This window comes from Myotis myotis, unplaced genomic scaffold, assembly GCF_014108235.1.
Source record: "Myotis myotis isolate mMyoMyo1 unplaced genomic scaffold, mMyoMyo1.p scaffold_m19_p_1, whole genome shotgun sequence".
Taxonomy (NCBI): domain Eukaryota; kingdom Metazoa; phylum Chordata; class Mammalia; order Chiroptera; family Vespertilionidae; genus Myotis; species Myotis myotis.
Genome location: NW_023416313.1, coordinates 191731849 through 191748556, shown reverse-complemented (window position 1 = coordinate 191748556; position 16708 = coordinate 191731849). Strand labels below are relative to the sequence as shown.

Here is a 16708-nt window from a genome sequence, read left to right as displayed (position 1 = left end):
CCCATCTCCCTTTCCAGGCTCGCCTCTCAGAGCCCCCAGTGCTCACAGCCTCCTATTTCATGTTCCATCTCTATGAACTTTCATCTCCTTGAGTCTCCCACACTTTCTCTCTCACCTCCCAGCACATATGCATGCTGTTCTCATGGTCAGTGGCACTCTTTTCTCTCCTCTTTGTCTCAGTAATTCCTTCTTGATTTTCATGTCACACAGTCAATGTCACTTCCTCCAGGAAGCCTTTCACACTGGGTTAGGTGCCTGATGCCTGAGGGGTTTGGGGGTTGTTGTCAGTAAATAGTATCCTCCTTCCCTAGCAAGTTTGGAATGATCTGCGAGCTAAGCTAAGGAATCAGCAAATGGAAATAAAAAGTTGGGAGAATCAACTTTTGTCTGCAGACAAGTGGGCTTGCTGAGATTTCATGATGAACTGGACATTCACCACCAATCACAAGGGTAGCTGCTCAACTGCAGAACTCCCACAGGGGGCTCATTCCTATGACATTTATAGCACCTCGGGTCACGGAATATGTGTTTTCTGAAAGCAGGTTGATTTTCAGAGAAATACAGAACAGGAGAGAAACTGAGACTAAAGAGAAGCTGGCACGGTTACTCCCCAGCAAGAGGGTTAAAGGTGAAGGAAATGGGACCTGTGAGTGGAACTTCCTCCTTGTAAAAAAAAAAAGGGGGGGGGGTGGGGGGAGGAGTGCGGTAGAATACAGGTTATCCCAGCAAAATGTACTGCTTGAGCATACCCCATCTCATAGCGGTTGGTCACATCCGGTAAGACTGTGTGTTTAGTTACCTATTTCCCTCACCAGCCTCTCAAAGTCATGAAGGACCATGTCTGTTTTGTTGACCAGTTACTTCAGGGCCTGGCACTTAACACAATACAGATCAAAAAAATTGGTCTGCCAATTAATGACACATTCTTCTGTTCATCCCAAAGAAATCTCCTATTACTAACATTGACATGGAAAAGTTGCTTGAGTAAAAACAGTGTATAGAGCTGTCATACCTACAACTCTTCAAATAGGTTGGTGGGGATAACCTAAGACCTTTAAAAGCCTGTAGAAAATACAAGACTTCAGCTGAATCTTATTTTATGGGATCAGTGCTGGGTCTCAGATTGGTTATGGTTCTGACTTGTGCCTGAGACAGAGGTGAGGCAGGAAGGTAACACAGGAAAAAAGTATTGATAGTTTTTTGTATAATAGGCATAAAATGTATGGTTAGCAGAGGTTACACAAACTCTCAAGTGTTGGCAAATATGTGGAGAAACTGGAACCCTCATACTTTGTTGATGGGAATGTAAAATGGTGCAGCCACTTTGGAAAACAGTCTGGCAGTTCCTCAAAAGTTAAACAGTGTTACCATACAACCCAGCAATTCTACTCCATGAGGATTGAAAATATATTTCCACACAGACTTGTGAATGAATGTTTACGGTATAGCAGCATAATTCATGATAAGTGGGTAAACAAAATGTGGTATGTCCTTTCACTGGAATATTATTTGGCAATAGAAAGAAATGAAGTACTGATACATGCTACAACAAGGATAGAAACCCTGAAAACATTTATACTAAGTGAAAGAAGCCAGTGACAAATGACTACATATGACCACATATTACATGATTTCATTTCTATAAAATGCTCAGAATAGGCAGATTCACAGAAAGAGAGAGTAGACTAGTGGTTGCCAAGAGATGGTCAGGTTGGGGAAAAATGGGGAGTGACAGTGCTTTTGGGGGTGATAAAAATGTTCTGAAATTCATTGCACAATTCTGTGAATTTATTAAAAGCCAAGTGAACTGTATACTTCAAATAGGTTAATTATATGGCGTGTGAATTATATCTCAATAACGTTGTTATTTTTTAAATAGGCAGGGGGTGGGACTGGGACCTCCAGAAACCACTACTTCCTGAAATTGGATTGATTCTGTTTCTCCTGCTATGACAGGGAACCTGCTAGAGAACAAGGCACTCCTTGCTGCCCACCCTCTTTAAAGATTCACATGGCTGACCTCCCATACAGGCCTGCTTTATTTATGAGATGATAAGGTTGCAGTAAGCTATTCTGAAAGTAACCTATTTAGTATCACTTTTAAAAACATTAAATGAGTAACTCATCCGACAAGGCCAAGGAAACTAGCTTACAACAACCAGCTCTGATGAGATGCTTTCCAACAGATACAAAGGTAAAATGGCCTGCAAGTTGGGACCCACATTGGCTCGCTCACAGCAGTCAGATTAGCTTTCAAGAAAAGGAAACGTCTGGGATATATGCTTAGAAGTGTTGTGCCCAGAAAACACGTGAATTATCTCCCTGCACTAGGATGTGGGATGTAAAGCACCTACTAGGTTTCAGCCCTTTAAAAGGCTATCTGCTTTAGTCTTCATACCAACCTACAGGAGAGAAGGTATTATCCCCATTTTATAGATAAGAAAATAAACTCAAATTCCAGCAGAAACCACCTGAAAGGAGTTAGCTAGGTTGCAGAGTGGTCTGACTCCAGAGGCTATGCACTCTCCACCTCCCCACGTGGCCTCCCTCTCCTGGGAATTGGCAGAGGCAGAACTGCTTCTGAGACTGCTCAAGAGAATCCAGGACAGAGGTTTCCAGTGGCTCTGAGTCTACTTCCCTTGTCCCAGGACACCTTTGGCAGTTGGATAGATTGTGGTTTAAGTCCCTAAAATCAGAAGTAGACAAAAATTCATCCGTTACTCACCAGGACAGATACAAACCTCAAGATAATTTGTTTTCCAATGGTTTCAGCCTCAAGTTCTGGTTTGGCATTGGCTTTTTAACAACTAACAGCTGTGGGCAATTTTCACACAGAATAAAGACATCACTAAGGCAGAACGTGGAATTTTCTCCCTTATGAAGACACAACAATGAGCTGTCTTCAAGATGTACATGGAGCTGCCACCACACAGGCTCTGGCTCAGGTCTCATTTGGGGAGGATGACAGAACACGATTGAAAGGACAGTGGATGTGGATGCTTTGAGGGTACAAGCTCTGCCCACCAGCTCCACAACCACCAAGGAGGTCTTCATCTATCAGCAACATCTGTCTTCTTAGGTTGACTTTTGATTTAAAAATGCTTTAAGTGGGAAATAAAACCAAGCCTGTAAATACCTCATTATTGCTCGTCTTGGTAGCCATCATGGCAGGTGGTTCACTGCCCCTCCCTAGGAGAAGACTGTGTCCTCCACACGTACCAACGACCTCAGGCTTGGCCGTGTGACTTATGGTGCCAGTCTTTACTGAAGAATGATACATCCCTGCCCTGTGAGCTCAGGAGTGGCCATGTGATTTGCCTTGGCCAAAGAAATGTGGGCAGAAGTGACATGTGTCATTTCCAAGCACAAGCTTAGAGCCCACTTGCAGTTTACCATGCCTTTTTTTTTCTTTTTTATTGAATTTATTGGGGTGACATTGGTTAGTAAAATTATAAAGGTTTCAGGTGTACAATTCTCTAATACATCATCTATATATTGTATTGTGTATTCACCACCCCAAGTACCATGTCTCTCTTTCCTCTTCCACCAGGGCTGGGTCTTGTAAAGAAGATGGAGAGGAGCAGAGCCACAGCTGACCCACACTGGTTTCATTTGCTGCTGTAACCACTGAGGTTTTGCTATTACAGAAAAATCTAGCTCAAGATGACTAAGATTATCATTAATACTGATCCCCTCCACTTCCCTTCTCACCTTCAATCGCTCCTCACAACTCACTTCCTCCAGAAAGTTTTCCTTGACCACCCTCCTCATCACCAACACCACCACAAGCCATTTACACACAATCTAAGCATAAGTGGGCTGTGCTTCTTCCTTTGGTGGCATTATACCTTTATTGCCCCCCTTTTGCTCCTGAAACTGTCAGCTCTTTGGGAGCAGGTTCCAGTTTTCTATTTCGAGCATCCTCATTAACACTTAGAACAGAGTCTGTATGCAGTGACGATGGCAGAGGGTAGATTGCTGAAACACTGAAATGTTCAATTTCATAAAGTATAAAGGTGCTGCCAAGAGTCATCTCTTCTTTTTGCCAACCAGTTTTGGTTGGTAATAGACCCATTAATCTACTCAGGAGACTGGAACTCAAATAACAGCTTCATGCATAATACTCCCTCATATTGGCTTCTCTTGTAGGAAAAGCTTAGAGGTGAATTCTGGTCTAGAAGAGCTGAGGTGACACAATCAGTTCAGATAATACCCCTGGAGGGAAGTGACACAGCCTATATTACTTTTTGACACAGTCATGCAAAACAATAGCACTCTCTGTTATCTACTCAATAATACAAATGGTCTGATTAGAACTAACTCCATTATAAAATGCCAGTGGTAACTGAGGTGGATAGAGTACTAATGTAACACTTATTAAGCACCAATGAGGACCAGACATTGGGCCATTTATTATTCTCATTTAAACATTACATCAAATTAGGAGAAAGTATTATTTTTTTCCTCCACTTTCCAGAAGACAAGCTCAGAAAAGGCATATGCTTTTTCCAAACTAGTACAGATAATAAAGTCAGAGCAGTAATTTGAAGCAAGGTCTTCCTAATCACCATGTCAGTGCCATAATATCCTCTTGAAACATGGGATGGAAAGAAACACTACTTTGGAGATGCCTAAAAAGCTAAGTTGAAGAAAGCCCTTACATCTCTTAGTAAATGGGTCCTATACCAGCTACACCTCTCATTTCAGTACAGTGGATTCTAAAATAAAATAGTATCTATAAAAAATTTCTCACAACAGTTTTTGGATCCTACATCAGACACATCTCTCACTTCAGGATAGTGGATTCTCAAAGATGATAGTATGTATAAAAAGTTTCCCACAACAGTTATTATTGCAATCCTATCATTAGGCTAAATAATTATACTGTGCTTAAGTAATAATGTCTTTCATCAAAGGGTCAAGGACGGGGGGTAGTCCGACTAATTTTTAAAAAGACATTACTATTGTACACTGGGAGTGGGAATGGAGGAAACACTGGGGACTCCCATGAGGTATGAAGCAGATGAGGGAACTGTTTGTGCACACAAGTAGAGAATCAGGTTGGGATGGAGAAGAATTAGAAAGGATAACCTAAGATGCAGTACTGCCACATATTTGAAGACTTTAGGTTTAAATCGCTCCACTTAAAGCACCAGTAAGGCCCTTTGATATAGTAATGCTTCCTTCTTCCTTCTCTCTTTCCACAGGCTCAGTGATAACAGTGGGGCTGCAGACATAAAGGACAGATTGGGGCCACATCACTGAAGCAGGGCAAGTCCATGGCTAACAAAACCAAACCACTCACATCCTTTCCTCTCCCTCCTACCTCCAATCACTGTTAGGATGGAAGTCTGGGACTTACCACGAGTTCACTGAACATGACGTCCAGCTCCTCCACAGGGGGCATGGGTAACGCTGGCTCCATGGTCTGAAGTGCAAAGTTGCTATCATTTCGCAGCCGATACGTGATTTCTGGGTGATCATTATTGCGGAAACAGCAAAAGATGAATGAAATCCCCCGTCCACCTCTCTTCCTCGGGGCCATGGCTGAATTCTGTTCTATTTCTTGAGTGACTACACTCTGCAAAAAAGAGGGACATGACATGGTTAAGAGTGCAAAGTGAATAAGATATATATATATTTAAATCAGACCAATTCGAGAAAGAGCCCCCTGCACTGGAGGCATGGCAGGGCATAGAGAGAGTAACCCCAAGAGAGTCTGGAGTCCAGTTGGGCAAAGAGCACATGTCCTTCTATTCACTTGTTGAATGTTTCCTATAGCCAACTGCTGGGCAAACAGTACAACACTGGTCAGTCCACACCCACAGGCGCTGCTGTCACATTGAGCTACTGGCCATTCTTGGTACATCACATGCTCTTTCCTGCCAAACCATTTTGTTGTTATTCCCTGTGTATGAATCCTGTCTCTTCCTTGCCCCCAGAAGACCTCATCCTTTATAGTTGAATTCTAACACCCCCTTCTTTACCTTCCCCAAGTGGAACTAATAATATATAGCTAAGGCATTCCAGCTCATGTCACTTTCTCTCTCAGTTTTTTAGGAGTGTGTCTTCCTGTTAGACTGTGATAACTCAAATTGGGGGCAGGGGCTATGTATTAAGCATGTTGGCGGCTCCAGTGCCCTGCACAGTGCCGGGAAGAAATCATTAACTCAGTTAATGTTTAGTGTTGAATAATTTAAATTTATAACAAAGGAAGTATGATTTATCATGAGCTAGAAGGGTCAGAGATTTTCAAACATAAAAGATACAAGTGAGTTTACTAATAGGGAGATGGTTAAATAAATTATAGTATATTCACATAATAGAATACTTTGTACTCATTAAAAAGAACAGGCATCTGTGTATCTAGATATGAAAAAATGTTCAAGATGCTATATGATATATATACCACATATTACAGGATTACATGTTTTAAAGCATTTATGAATATGTGTAAGTGTTAACAGCAATAATCTCCAAAATAAAAATAGGTAATTGTTGGGGTCCAACCCCAGCAGGTCCAGGGGTTCCCAAAGGTGTGGAAGGAGTTGGCGAAGAAGGAATGACACGAAGACAGCCTTCAGTTGATCAGCAGCCTAGCCAGGTTCTCCAGCCAGGTTCTGTCTTTATTCTCCTGTTACATCTGTATTTATACCAGTTGATTTTAATCCTATCCATTCTATTCCAAAGGTTAGGGCATTTGTTATCTCCATTCCTAGGTCACTACTCTATTGTTCTGTTAAGCTACATGGAAGTAACTGAAGGAGATTATCCTAAGTAAAGATTATGTAGCTTAAGCATGATTGTTTATAGTTAAAGTGATTAATTACCTGCCTGGCACTTAGTTAAGGGGTTTTATTCCCTTCCTTAGTCCTGTTAATCCCTAACTCCAGGGAAAAATCCCCACCTGGGGAAACAACCTTTCTCGGAGAGGTGACCTTGGTTAAAACACATAGCGCTAAGAAGGGGAACAAACATATTAAGAACAGTATGCCATATACCCCAGGTCCCTTGAAACATATGCTGTGCAGATGTTTCTTCCCTGCAGCGACTGTGTCAAGCAGCAAGGATGGACCAGCTTCCGGCAGGTAATTGGAGAACTACTCCTTTTCCCTTTCACTTTATACCCTTTGGGTTTGAATTCTTACAAAAAAAAAAAAATTACATTTTTAATGACTGGGGGGGGGGGGAGAGAGAGAGAGAGAGAGAGAGAGAGAGAGAGAGAGAGAGAGAGAACAAGTTGTTGAGTCTTGATTTCTTTCATTTTTTAGAGCTGTGGGTGGGCGACCTTGCTGGAGAAACTACAATGAATGCTGAGCACCCTCCCAGAGAGTAGATTGCAGATAATCAGACTATGTTATTAGTGTCACCATTCTGATAATGTCAACATGCCCTGATACAGGGCTAACACTACTGCAGGCACATCCTGAAAAGGAATTGAAGAATTGAGGGGCAGGCAGAGGTTTGCACTATCCTTGAACTGGTTTCAGGACTGATACTCAGAAAGAGAAACAAGAGCTGTGTCATCCCCAAGGTTAAATTTAAAACGAATGAGTAGCTATTAAAAGAAGACATAAGGAAGAACTAACTAATGTCTGTGAATGGGATAGGATGGATGTGAGAAGTCCCTGGCTCTGCCTAAGGTGTAAGGTACCCAACTATTAGATGGGAGATAGGGGAGAAAGTAGAGATTTTCACTGGGTGCTAATTCCAGCTTCAATTCCAGTAGCTTGCTTTGATCCATTTTGGATCTTGAATTATTAGTTGTTAATTTTATTTTATGAAAACCTCCTGTGGCTATTTACTGTAATTATACGAATATACAAAGGCCATCAACAGCAGTCAAGGGTCTCCAAAATCTGGCCCCTATCTGTCTCTCCTCACCATGTAACACTCTTTTATGAGTAACTGCATTTCGACTACACTGGCCATGTTGGTTCCTAACTCAGGACCTTTGCATCAGCTGTGCCCTTAACTGGTATGTTCTGGCTCACATCTGTGCACAGTAACTCATCCTCATCATTATGACCTCAGTACAAATTTCACTTTCTCAGAGAAGACATACCCAACAATCTATCTGCAATAGTGCTCCTCCCATGCCTCAGTCACTCTCTATCGTATCCCTTTAGCCTGGGTATTCTTCATGGCAGTTACCACTATTTGAAATTGAGGTAGGCAGTTAGACAGATATTAGCAGAGCAAGGATGATGGGCCAAGTACAGAAGGTCCCCAGGGTAGAAAGCCTCAGGTGCCTAGCAACGGATAATTGTAGGGTGAGACCTCAGGGTAACCCTTCCTCACCTAGCACATTGCTGGTCTTGTGGTTTGGACCCCCTGACCTTTCCTCCCTAGAGATACATGTAGACCTTAGTTGCATTTCAGTTCCAGGCCCAGAAGAGCAACAAAACCAGACAAGGGATTCCATGGCTGACCTTAGGAGTAGCTGCATTGGAGAATGACCCCCCTGCCATGGCTCCAACCTAGACCCTGAAAGGACACACCTGGAAAGCTGTTGAATACTCTAGGTCTTTCTGGGACCTCTTCTAAAATCTCCACCCTTAAAACCTTTAGGACAGAGGACCCAGCGAGCTCTCCCTTCAGGGAACAAACCCATCCATCTCCCCTCCTCTCCTTCTCCGTCACCTTCCCTCCAGGCATGTCACCATTTCCCTCCTCATTCCCAAACTCAAGGGCCCTTCTTTTGCCTCTGTACCTTGTTTCCTGAGCCATTTCTTCTACCACTCATTTCTTCCATCTCTGTGATTTCCTAAATAAATGTTCTCTTATAGTTTGAGTCTTGGCTCTGATTTCTTTCCTAGCTGGACTCAAGTTGCTGAACCCAGGCCCGGTCTGGCCCCACTGGTCTAACTCTTGGTATGGTTCCCACCACCAACAACAAAATTATCTTATTTAATTATTTCATGGGGCAAGGGCCTTGCATATATTGGTCATTGCTCTGTCCCCAGCACATGACAGTATACGGGACACATGTACTAACTTACTCATTGAAATGAGGTCTGGGCCCTCAGCATTTTGTGACCCCATGACACACAGCCAACAGAGTAATTTATGATCTGGGTCTTTCTCCATCATTGAAGCGTCAACTCCAAAAAGAAAAGTGCCTACCACTAGTGTTGATTAGTGGCTCACACATATAGGAATATAACCAAAGTACTTGGGAAATGAATAGAAAGATCATTGCTTTAGTTTTGCAATGTACAAGTTGTTTCAGTTAAACCCAAGTTATGTTACATTCTGGCTGTATTCAGAAGGGGCGCAGAGGAAATGCTAAAATCTAAAAATCAGTTCAAAGCATTTTTTAAGTCTTAAAAAAAATGTCAATAGTTCTATAAACCAAGAATATGAGAGTCTTGTTTAGTTTTTAAGATGTGTACTAAGATACAGAGGTTATTACTTTTAAGAAACTAATTGAGCGCTAGCTGGTTTGGCTCAGTGGATAGAGCATTGGCCTGTGGCCACAGGGTCCCAGATTCAATTCCGTTCAAAGGCATGTACCTCAGCTGCAGGCTCCTCCCTGGCCTGGGCCCTGGTCAGGGCATGTTCAGGAGGCAACCAATCAATATGTTTCTCTTACATCGATGTTTCTCTCTGTCTTTCCCTTTCTCTTCCACTCTCTCTCTGAAAATCAATGGAAAAATATCCTTGGGTGAAGATTAAAAAAAAAAAAAAAAGAAAGAAAGAAACTAATTGAAATCATTTTAATGACAAAATATTGCCTTTAACAGATGATTTGTGTTTAAAGACCTTAGTAAAGCCCAAAGGCCAAGTTTGATGCTAATTCCTTTGTAGAAACCCCAAATACAAAGTCTTCTTTTAAACCAAAACTTAAACTGCAGATGATGGCAAAGCTTTGAGATTTCCAACAAACAACCATTTTTAAAACACATGTCTGGAACGCCATTGTTCAGAGCCTAGTCTCCTAGACAAAGACCAAAACAGGAAGCCAAAGGAATCATCCCACCTGACCCCTTAGTGGCAGTAGATAAGTCTAGCCAGTTACCTGCTCTAGCACTTCACTAATGAGGGATCCCAGCAACAGACTGTGAATAGGATTTTGGTAAGCACCTCATACCCAACACTTCATTCCATTATCCCCATTTCACATTTGAGACTTAAGAGGACACTTGGGAGGGAGCATGGCAATTAGAAAAATTTTGAGGGAGACTTTATTTGCTGGTAAAGGCAAAGAAATGTTTATTCAGAAAAGCCTAATTGTTTGGGAGTGGGACAGGGAAGCTTGGCGGTAGTCAGGAAACCTGCTTGCTTAATAGACTGGAATCCAGTCCCCACCCTCTTCAACCTCAAGGTCATGACCTTAGTTTAGCCTACTGCCATCTCCCATCTGAATGACTGCAACAGCTTCTTAACTCCTCTCTCTGATTGTTGGTTCACCAGTCTAGAGGTTGGCAAATCTTTTCTGTAAAGGGCCACATATTAAATATTTTCGGCTTTTGAGGCCATTAAAACTCGATCACAATTACTCAACTCTATCATTTTGTCATGAAAGCAGCCACAGGCATCTGTGAACATGGGCATGCCTGTGTGTCAATAAAGTTTATTTGTGGGCTCTGAAATCTGAATTTCATATAATGTCATGTCACAAAATATTAATCTTTTCTTATTTGTTGTATCATTTAAAAATGTAAAAAAGCATTCTTAGCTCGTGGACCACACAAAAACAGGTAGTGTGCCCATGTGGGCCCATGGGTTGAAGGTTGCTAAAATGGCTTTAGTCTATCATATTCACCCACTTAATTCATGAAGTCAAATGTTGATCAAATTACATATTCAACACTGGACTAGGTACTTAGGAAAGAGGGATGAAAATGAGACAATGTAACCTCAGAGGGCTTATTTACTTTGGAGAAGACAGGGAAAAAAATCAAGTAAACTAAAACAAGTATTGATTTTGGTTAGTGTTATAGGGGATGCAAGAAGCAAGTGAAAGAAAATGGTGGTGGTGGGTGTAAATGGCTACTTTAGATAGTGTGATCAGGGAAGGCCTCTCCAGAGAGGGGCCTTTAAATGAGGACCCAGTGGGTACATGGACTAACCCTGAAAGTGTCAGGGAAAAGGATTCCAGGCAGGAGTGTGTACAGAAGCCTCAAGCAGGTGGGGAACTTGGATGTTTGAGTTAGGGAAGGAAGATCAGTGTGGCTGGAGCATAGTGGGTAGTAGGAGTGTTAAGAGAGAAGAGGCTGGAGAGGACAGGGGCCCAGACCCCAGGGCCTCATATACCAGAGTGAGGAGTCTGGGATTTATTCTCAGCACATCATAAATCTGACTGTGCCACTCAGCTCTGCATTGTCTCTTGGATACAGTCCAACTTTCCGGCATGGACCACAAGACCCTCAATGGCCTGGCCCTTGCCTACTTTATTTTCTACCCCTGTGTCCCAATACCCTGAATACTGTGTGCCCACATGCCACCTCCTGCCTCCTAACCCCCACACACCCCTGTGCATGCAGTCATCAGACCTTGACAAATCACACTTCTGAGCTCACACCTCTGTAGACCCTCAGCATAGAGTGCTCTTTTCCTTCTTTACCTGACCATCTTCCACTCACCATTCGCGACCTACTCTGATACTGCTGTTTTATGAGTCTTAAGTTTCCCAGAGACAGTCACACATTTCTTTCTACACAGTTAGCATTATATACATAGTTGAATGGGTGTTTTTGTTTCAAAAAATCATGACCCTAAACTATGAGCTCCTGAGACAGGGACCACGTTCATTCACTCTCTGGCACACAGTATATTCTCAATAAATGTTTGTTGAATGCAAAAGCACAAACGCCTAAGTGAACCAATGATCTCGTCTCTGAGCTTCAGGGTTATGCGATGGGGTGTTCTTCCCACAGTTGCCTGTAGATCCGTTTTTCACAACTGCCAATTTGAGGCCAATCAGATCACCAAGTGTTCTTTAGCCACTTGTCAAGTCTTTGACACTGGCAGTAGTCTCACACACAGACTTCATCCTCGGGGTATTTGCAGCTTCCCTTGAGAGAGGAATTTCTTTCTGGCTGAACTAACTGGTGCCTATTTTTCCACCCATCCTCAAGTAAGCTCCTTTGGAAGTATCTCTGAATCTCTGAGACATTTCCCCATTCCTTACATTCAGTAAACACTACCCACAATGTATTCACTTACTCTGCAATCATAGCTGAGTCTCCTCAACCCATAGGCCAGACACTTTGTTTGGTGCTAGAGAAACAGATGAAGAAGACCCATGGATCAGGGAGACCACAGCCTCTGAGGAACATTTAGGGAGCAGTGAAATTGGTTCTGGTTCGTCTGCCCAGTAAAGAGGGAATTCAGTTACTGAAACCAGGAGCCTATGTTTCCACATCTTGGCCCCTTTTTAATCAGATCAGCCTGAGGGAAAGGACTAATTCCACCATGACAGCTGGGCCCTCAACCAGAACACATCTTCCAATCTCAGCTTCTGGCATTGTTGCGGGGGGGGGGGGGGGGGGGGGGGGTCACTTCTGGGACATCCAAAATATAATCCATCTTCAACATTACAGATGACTATTGCTATGCCATGCACAAGGAAGCAATTAAAAAGCTACTTAAGATTCTGTAGCAGGTGCATTTTGCTTAGCAAAGAATAAAAAATGTAATCCATCTGTGGCCTAGCTCAAAGTCGAAGTCATTTGTACTATCTTTAACAAAACAAACAGGACTCTCAATGTGGTAAAGTAAAAAAATGGGAGCCAAATTTTAAGAAATGTAGAGAATCATAATCACGATAATCACAAAAAATTGAAAAACTTCATAGTTCACAAGAAAAAGCTCCTTAACATTTTCCTCTGATAATGCCAAGTCACAATACATGTGTGACATGTACAGTTCGTTTTCCAGAAAGCAACACATGATCAGTACCAAATATACATGGGAAACTTGGAAGGTTATGTCCACAAATAGATATGCATTGATATGTATATGTAATTTAAACTGGTTCAGCAGAGACTTCTGCCATACATTTATAAGATGGCTGTCCAGACAGAAAATTATGTGTTCACCTGCTAAGTCACCACGGTTTTCCTCTAACCAAAGTGGTTATATGGAAAACAACAGCTTATCAGGGGTGGGCAAACTTTTTGACTCGAGGGCCACAATGGGTTCTTAAACTGGGCCAGAGGGCCGGAACAAAAGCATGGATGGAGTGTTTGTGTGAACTAATATAAATTCAAAGTAAACATCATTACATAAAAGGGTACGGTCTTTTTTTTTTTTTTAGTTTTATTCATTTCAAACAGGCCGGATCTGGCCCGCAGGCCGTAGTTTGCCCACGGCTGGCTTAGATGCTGGAGGAAGGGAAGAAGGAGAGACTGTGAGCTCCTCCCAGCCACCAGCTTGGTTCAACAGTTGAGAGTTCCTGCATGTATCCTCAGAGTGCACAGGGCACCATCTATGTCATGCCCAATTTCTATTACTTTAATCAAGATAGACAGTAATTCACATTTAATTCTCCAATTATAATTCCAACTCTAAAATACTGTCATTGTTTCTTTATTATAAATAATCTCTGGAGTCACTGAAACAATGTCACAGACACAAAAAGAGGGACAATGAAGAAAATTTGTGCCTTAAGAGCAACTAGAATAGTTAGGGGAACCCTCAGTTTTAATCGTCATACCTATTGTTTTCAGAGCTGCATTTTACCCCACATTTTCCCAAAAGGCCCTAACAGGCAATTTGGGTTTTAACAACACGATAATGCTAACCAAGATTCTCTTATCAAAAAGAATGTGAAAGGAAAAAATTGCTTTGCTTCTTTCCTTGGCCATCTCTCTCCCCTCTCACATTCCTCATGTCTGGTTTCATTTCCCAAGTACACCAGATGCCAAATACTATTCGGAGCTTTAAAAAATAAATCTTGGGATACAGTCTAAAGGTTGGAGGAGAAACACTGGAAAGAGGATGTATTTTCCCTGCAAGTTTCAACTTCGTCACCATCAGGAAACGGAAAGGGCGTAAGTTTGGGGACAGCCCTTCCCACATACTTGGTCCCAAAAAGATGTTCGAAGAGGGCACTTCTTGGAGTGGCTTCTGGAAATTCCCCCAGCAGTCAGTCCTGTCAGTCTAGCGACTTTTCTGATGCAAAAAGAAAACGAGGCAGGCACCGCACCACGCACGAGAAAACCAAAGACCAAGCATGCAGAAAAGCCATCGGCACCCCGAGGACACCTCTGCTGCACGGCCTGAAGCAGAGTAGCAAAAGCAAAGCAAACCGCACTCCCTCCTCCATGTCCTCTCCGCATCAGTGCAGGCAGGGTTGTGCAAAGTGGAAGCCAGAACCAGGCCCCTTCCTTTCCCACTTCCTCCCTAGATACGGGAGGAAGCAACCCAAGTGAAGCCCATGCACACCCTCCAGGGAGACCAAGCCTCCACCAGCACGTACTGAACAGTGGTTTTCCAAGCCCAAGGCAGAGGCTCCTGCCAAAAACACCCTCTCACTCATGTAAAGAGCAAAGGAGGAGACCTCTGGGTTTCACCCTCAAGAGCTGGCCATGCCTGTCTGTCATGACTCAGTTCTTTAACCATGGGTTTAGGGCCTAAATCCCTAAAGCCAACACAACACAGTTCTCTAGTTAGGAAGTTTGTGTTGTTCACGTGACAGAAACCAGTCTGGAAGCCAAGACATCTCGTCTTGATCATCTGGGAGAAGAGCCAAACCAAAAGTGTCATCGGAGCTCCCCACCAAAGAATGCACAGCCTCGCCAGACAGCCTGTGCCCTTGGGTCTGCTGACCTGCTGCTAGTCTGTGATTTAAGTCAATAAACAAATTTAAGCTGAAACTGAAAGAAATGCAAGTCATATTCCCCTTCTGGGTTTCTATCTTCACTGCCTCTAAGGGATCCACTCAGATTGTACAAAGACAAAGTAAATGGGAAGGTTACACAAACATAGGAAGCTACAGTCTGTTGTCATATCAAAGCTCTTGCTCTTCCAAGAGGCCAAGTTTTGTTCTTTAACAAGCTTGTAAAAAAAAAAAAAAAAAGAATGCAATTTTTTTAAATCACCTAGCAGGTCTTTCGTAAAGGATATGAGAGTAAGACATCACAGTCACCCGGAAAGAGTACTTGTATATTGCAAGACACCAGCAACCACCTGCACTCTATGTGCTCCGGTCCTCTGCTGATCCCACAGAAATACCCTTACAGTCAGTCTTCACAACTACAGGTAAATGTGGAACCTCTTAAAATGTCTCCCCACCTCACTCACCACACATAGGCATTTGAGGTTGCAGAAATTCCTCTACAAGCAGCCAACCTTTCAGTGCCATCCATACAGAAAACGCAAATGACATTAAAAGACATTGCCCAAAAAGAAATATATCTTCAGTCATTTTTTTGGAACCTTCTCACAACTGAAATAATTCTGGCATATCCTGACAGAGAAGAGGTTGAACAGGTACATACTTAGTTTGAATAACTGTTTTCCAGATCTTCAGGCAAAGTGTAGTGTGAGTTAGAGAAGATATGCTGAAGGTACTCTGGGCCCAGGACTCCTGACGCCACCCTTACAGTAATGTTCAGTCCCTCTCTGCAGGGAGGCAGGAGACCTGGTCCCCTGGAAAAGTCCCCTACTCACCTTTTCAGCCCTCAACCAAATGCTGTTCAACAGTCTTACTCCTAACACTATGACCACATCTTATCATCAAGGCATCTTATTGCCAAGTAGGTATACTTTCTATTTCTACACAGGCGCCTATGAAGAACAATGTCGCCTGACATGCTATGGAACTCAAGGTCTCTGGAATGAAAATAGAGACACAAAAGCTTGCCTGGGGGCTTTATATGTTCAAGTTCACTGAAAGCAAAATTTAAAACTTGCTAATTACGTTCCTATCTTCATGTTCTTCTGACTACTTTTATGCCGAGATTACATTAATACAATTGCAACAGGAGAAAATGAAACACCCTGTAGAACAAAAGTTCTTGGTTAAAATTGGCCTCTCTCTCTGGTAACTATTAAGAAACCCCCATCTTTCGCACGGCCACTGTCTGTGCTCTTCAGTTAGGGAAGTGCTGAAGAACAGACACAATATGACTCATGTAACGTGGAGTAACGACCTGGGCTCAACCACTTCTTCCACGGAGTGACTTTAGGAATGACTGAAGCCCTCTATGACTGATGGGTTTTAAGTGGACATTACAAAGGGAAATAAGAATAGCATTACAAAGTCAGAGGGGGAATTTATATTTGATAGCTACTGTTTGGTGAAAGTATGTTGACCAGATTCCTTTCTCTGACATTCCTGTGTGTATCAGCAGAACAAATTCCTGGAATGAGGCTGGTTTAATCTCTACAGGGCAGTTGTCATCACTAAATTAAGGGCTCTGCAGGTTAGTCAGCTTATCTGCAAACTGTGGGAATTTCTCTGAGGGTTTTGGGGAGGGGAGAGTGTGGAAAAACATATTAAAATAATCTTAGCCTGGCCAGTGTAGCTCAGTGGTTGAGCATCGACCTATGGACCAGGAGGTCACGGGTCAACTCCCGGTCAGGGCACATGCCCTGGTTGCAGGCTCCATCCTGAGTGTGGAGCGTGTAGGAGACAGCAGATCAATGATTCTCTCTCATCATTGATGTTTCTACCTCTCTCTCCCTCTCCCTTCCTCTCTGAAATCAATAAAAATATAGTTTTAAATCTTAGCTTTCCTGTACATTTTAAAGCAAT

The 16708-nt window shown here is 42.7% G+C and overlaps 1 protein-coding gene across 5 annotated transcripts in view; it reads right to left on the bottom strand.

The window, feature by feature from the left end:
• Window positions 1–16708, bottom strand: part of DAAM1 (dishevelled associated activator of morphogenesis 1) — a 159451-nt gene that overhangs the window by 89661 nt on the left and 53082 nt on the right. For all 5 annotated transcript variants that reach the window (XR_004967489.1, XM_036308894.1, XM_036308904.1 and 2 more), the window contains exon 2: window positions 5363–5581. Coding sequence is in view for 4 of the 5 variants with exons in the window: in XM_036308927.1 (XP_036164820.1) it covers window positions 5363–5581 (219 nt within the window). In the remaining variant the exon portion in view is untranslated. The remainder of the gene's footprint in view (window positions 1–5362; window positions 5582–16708) is intronic.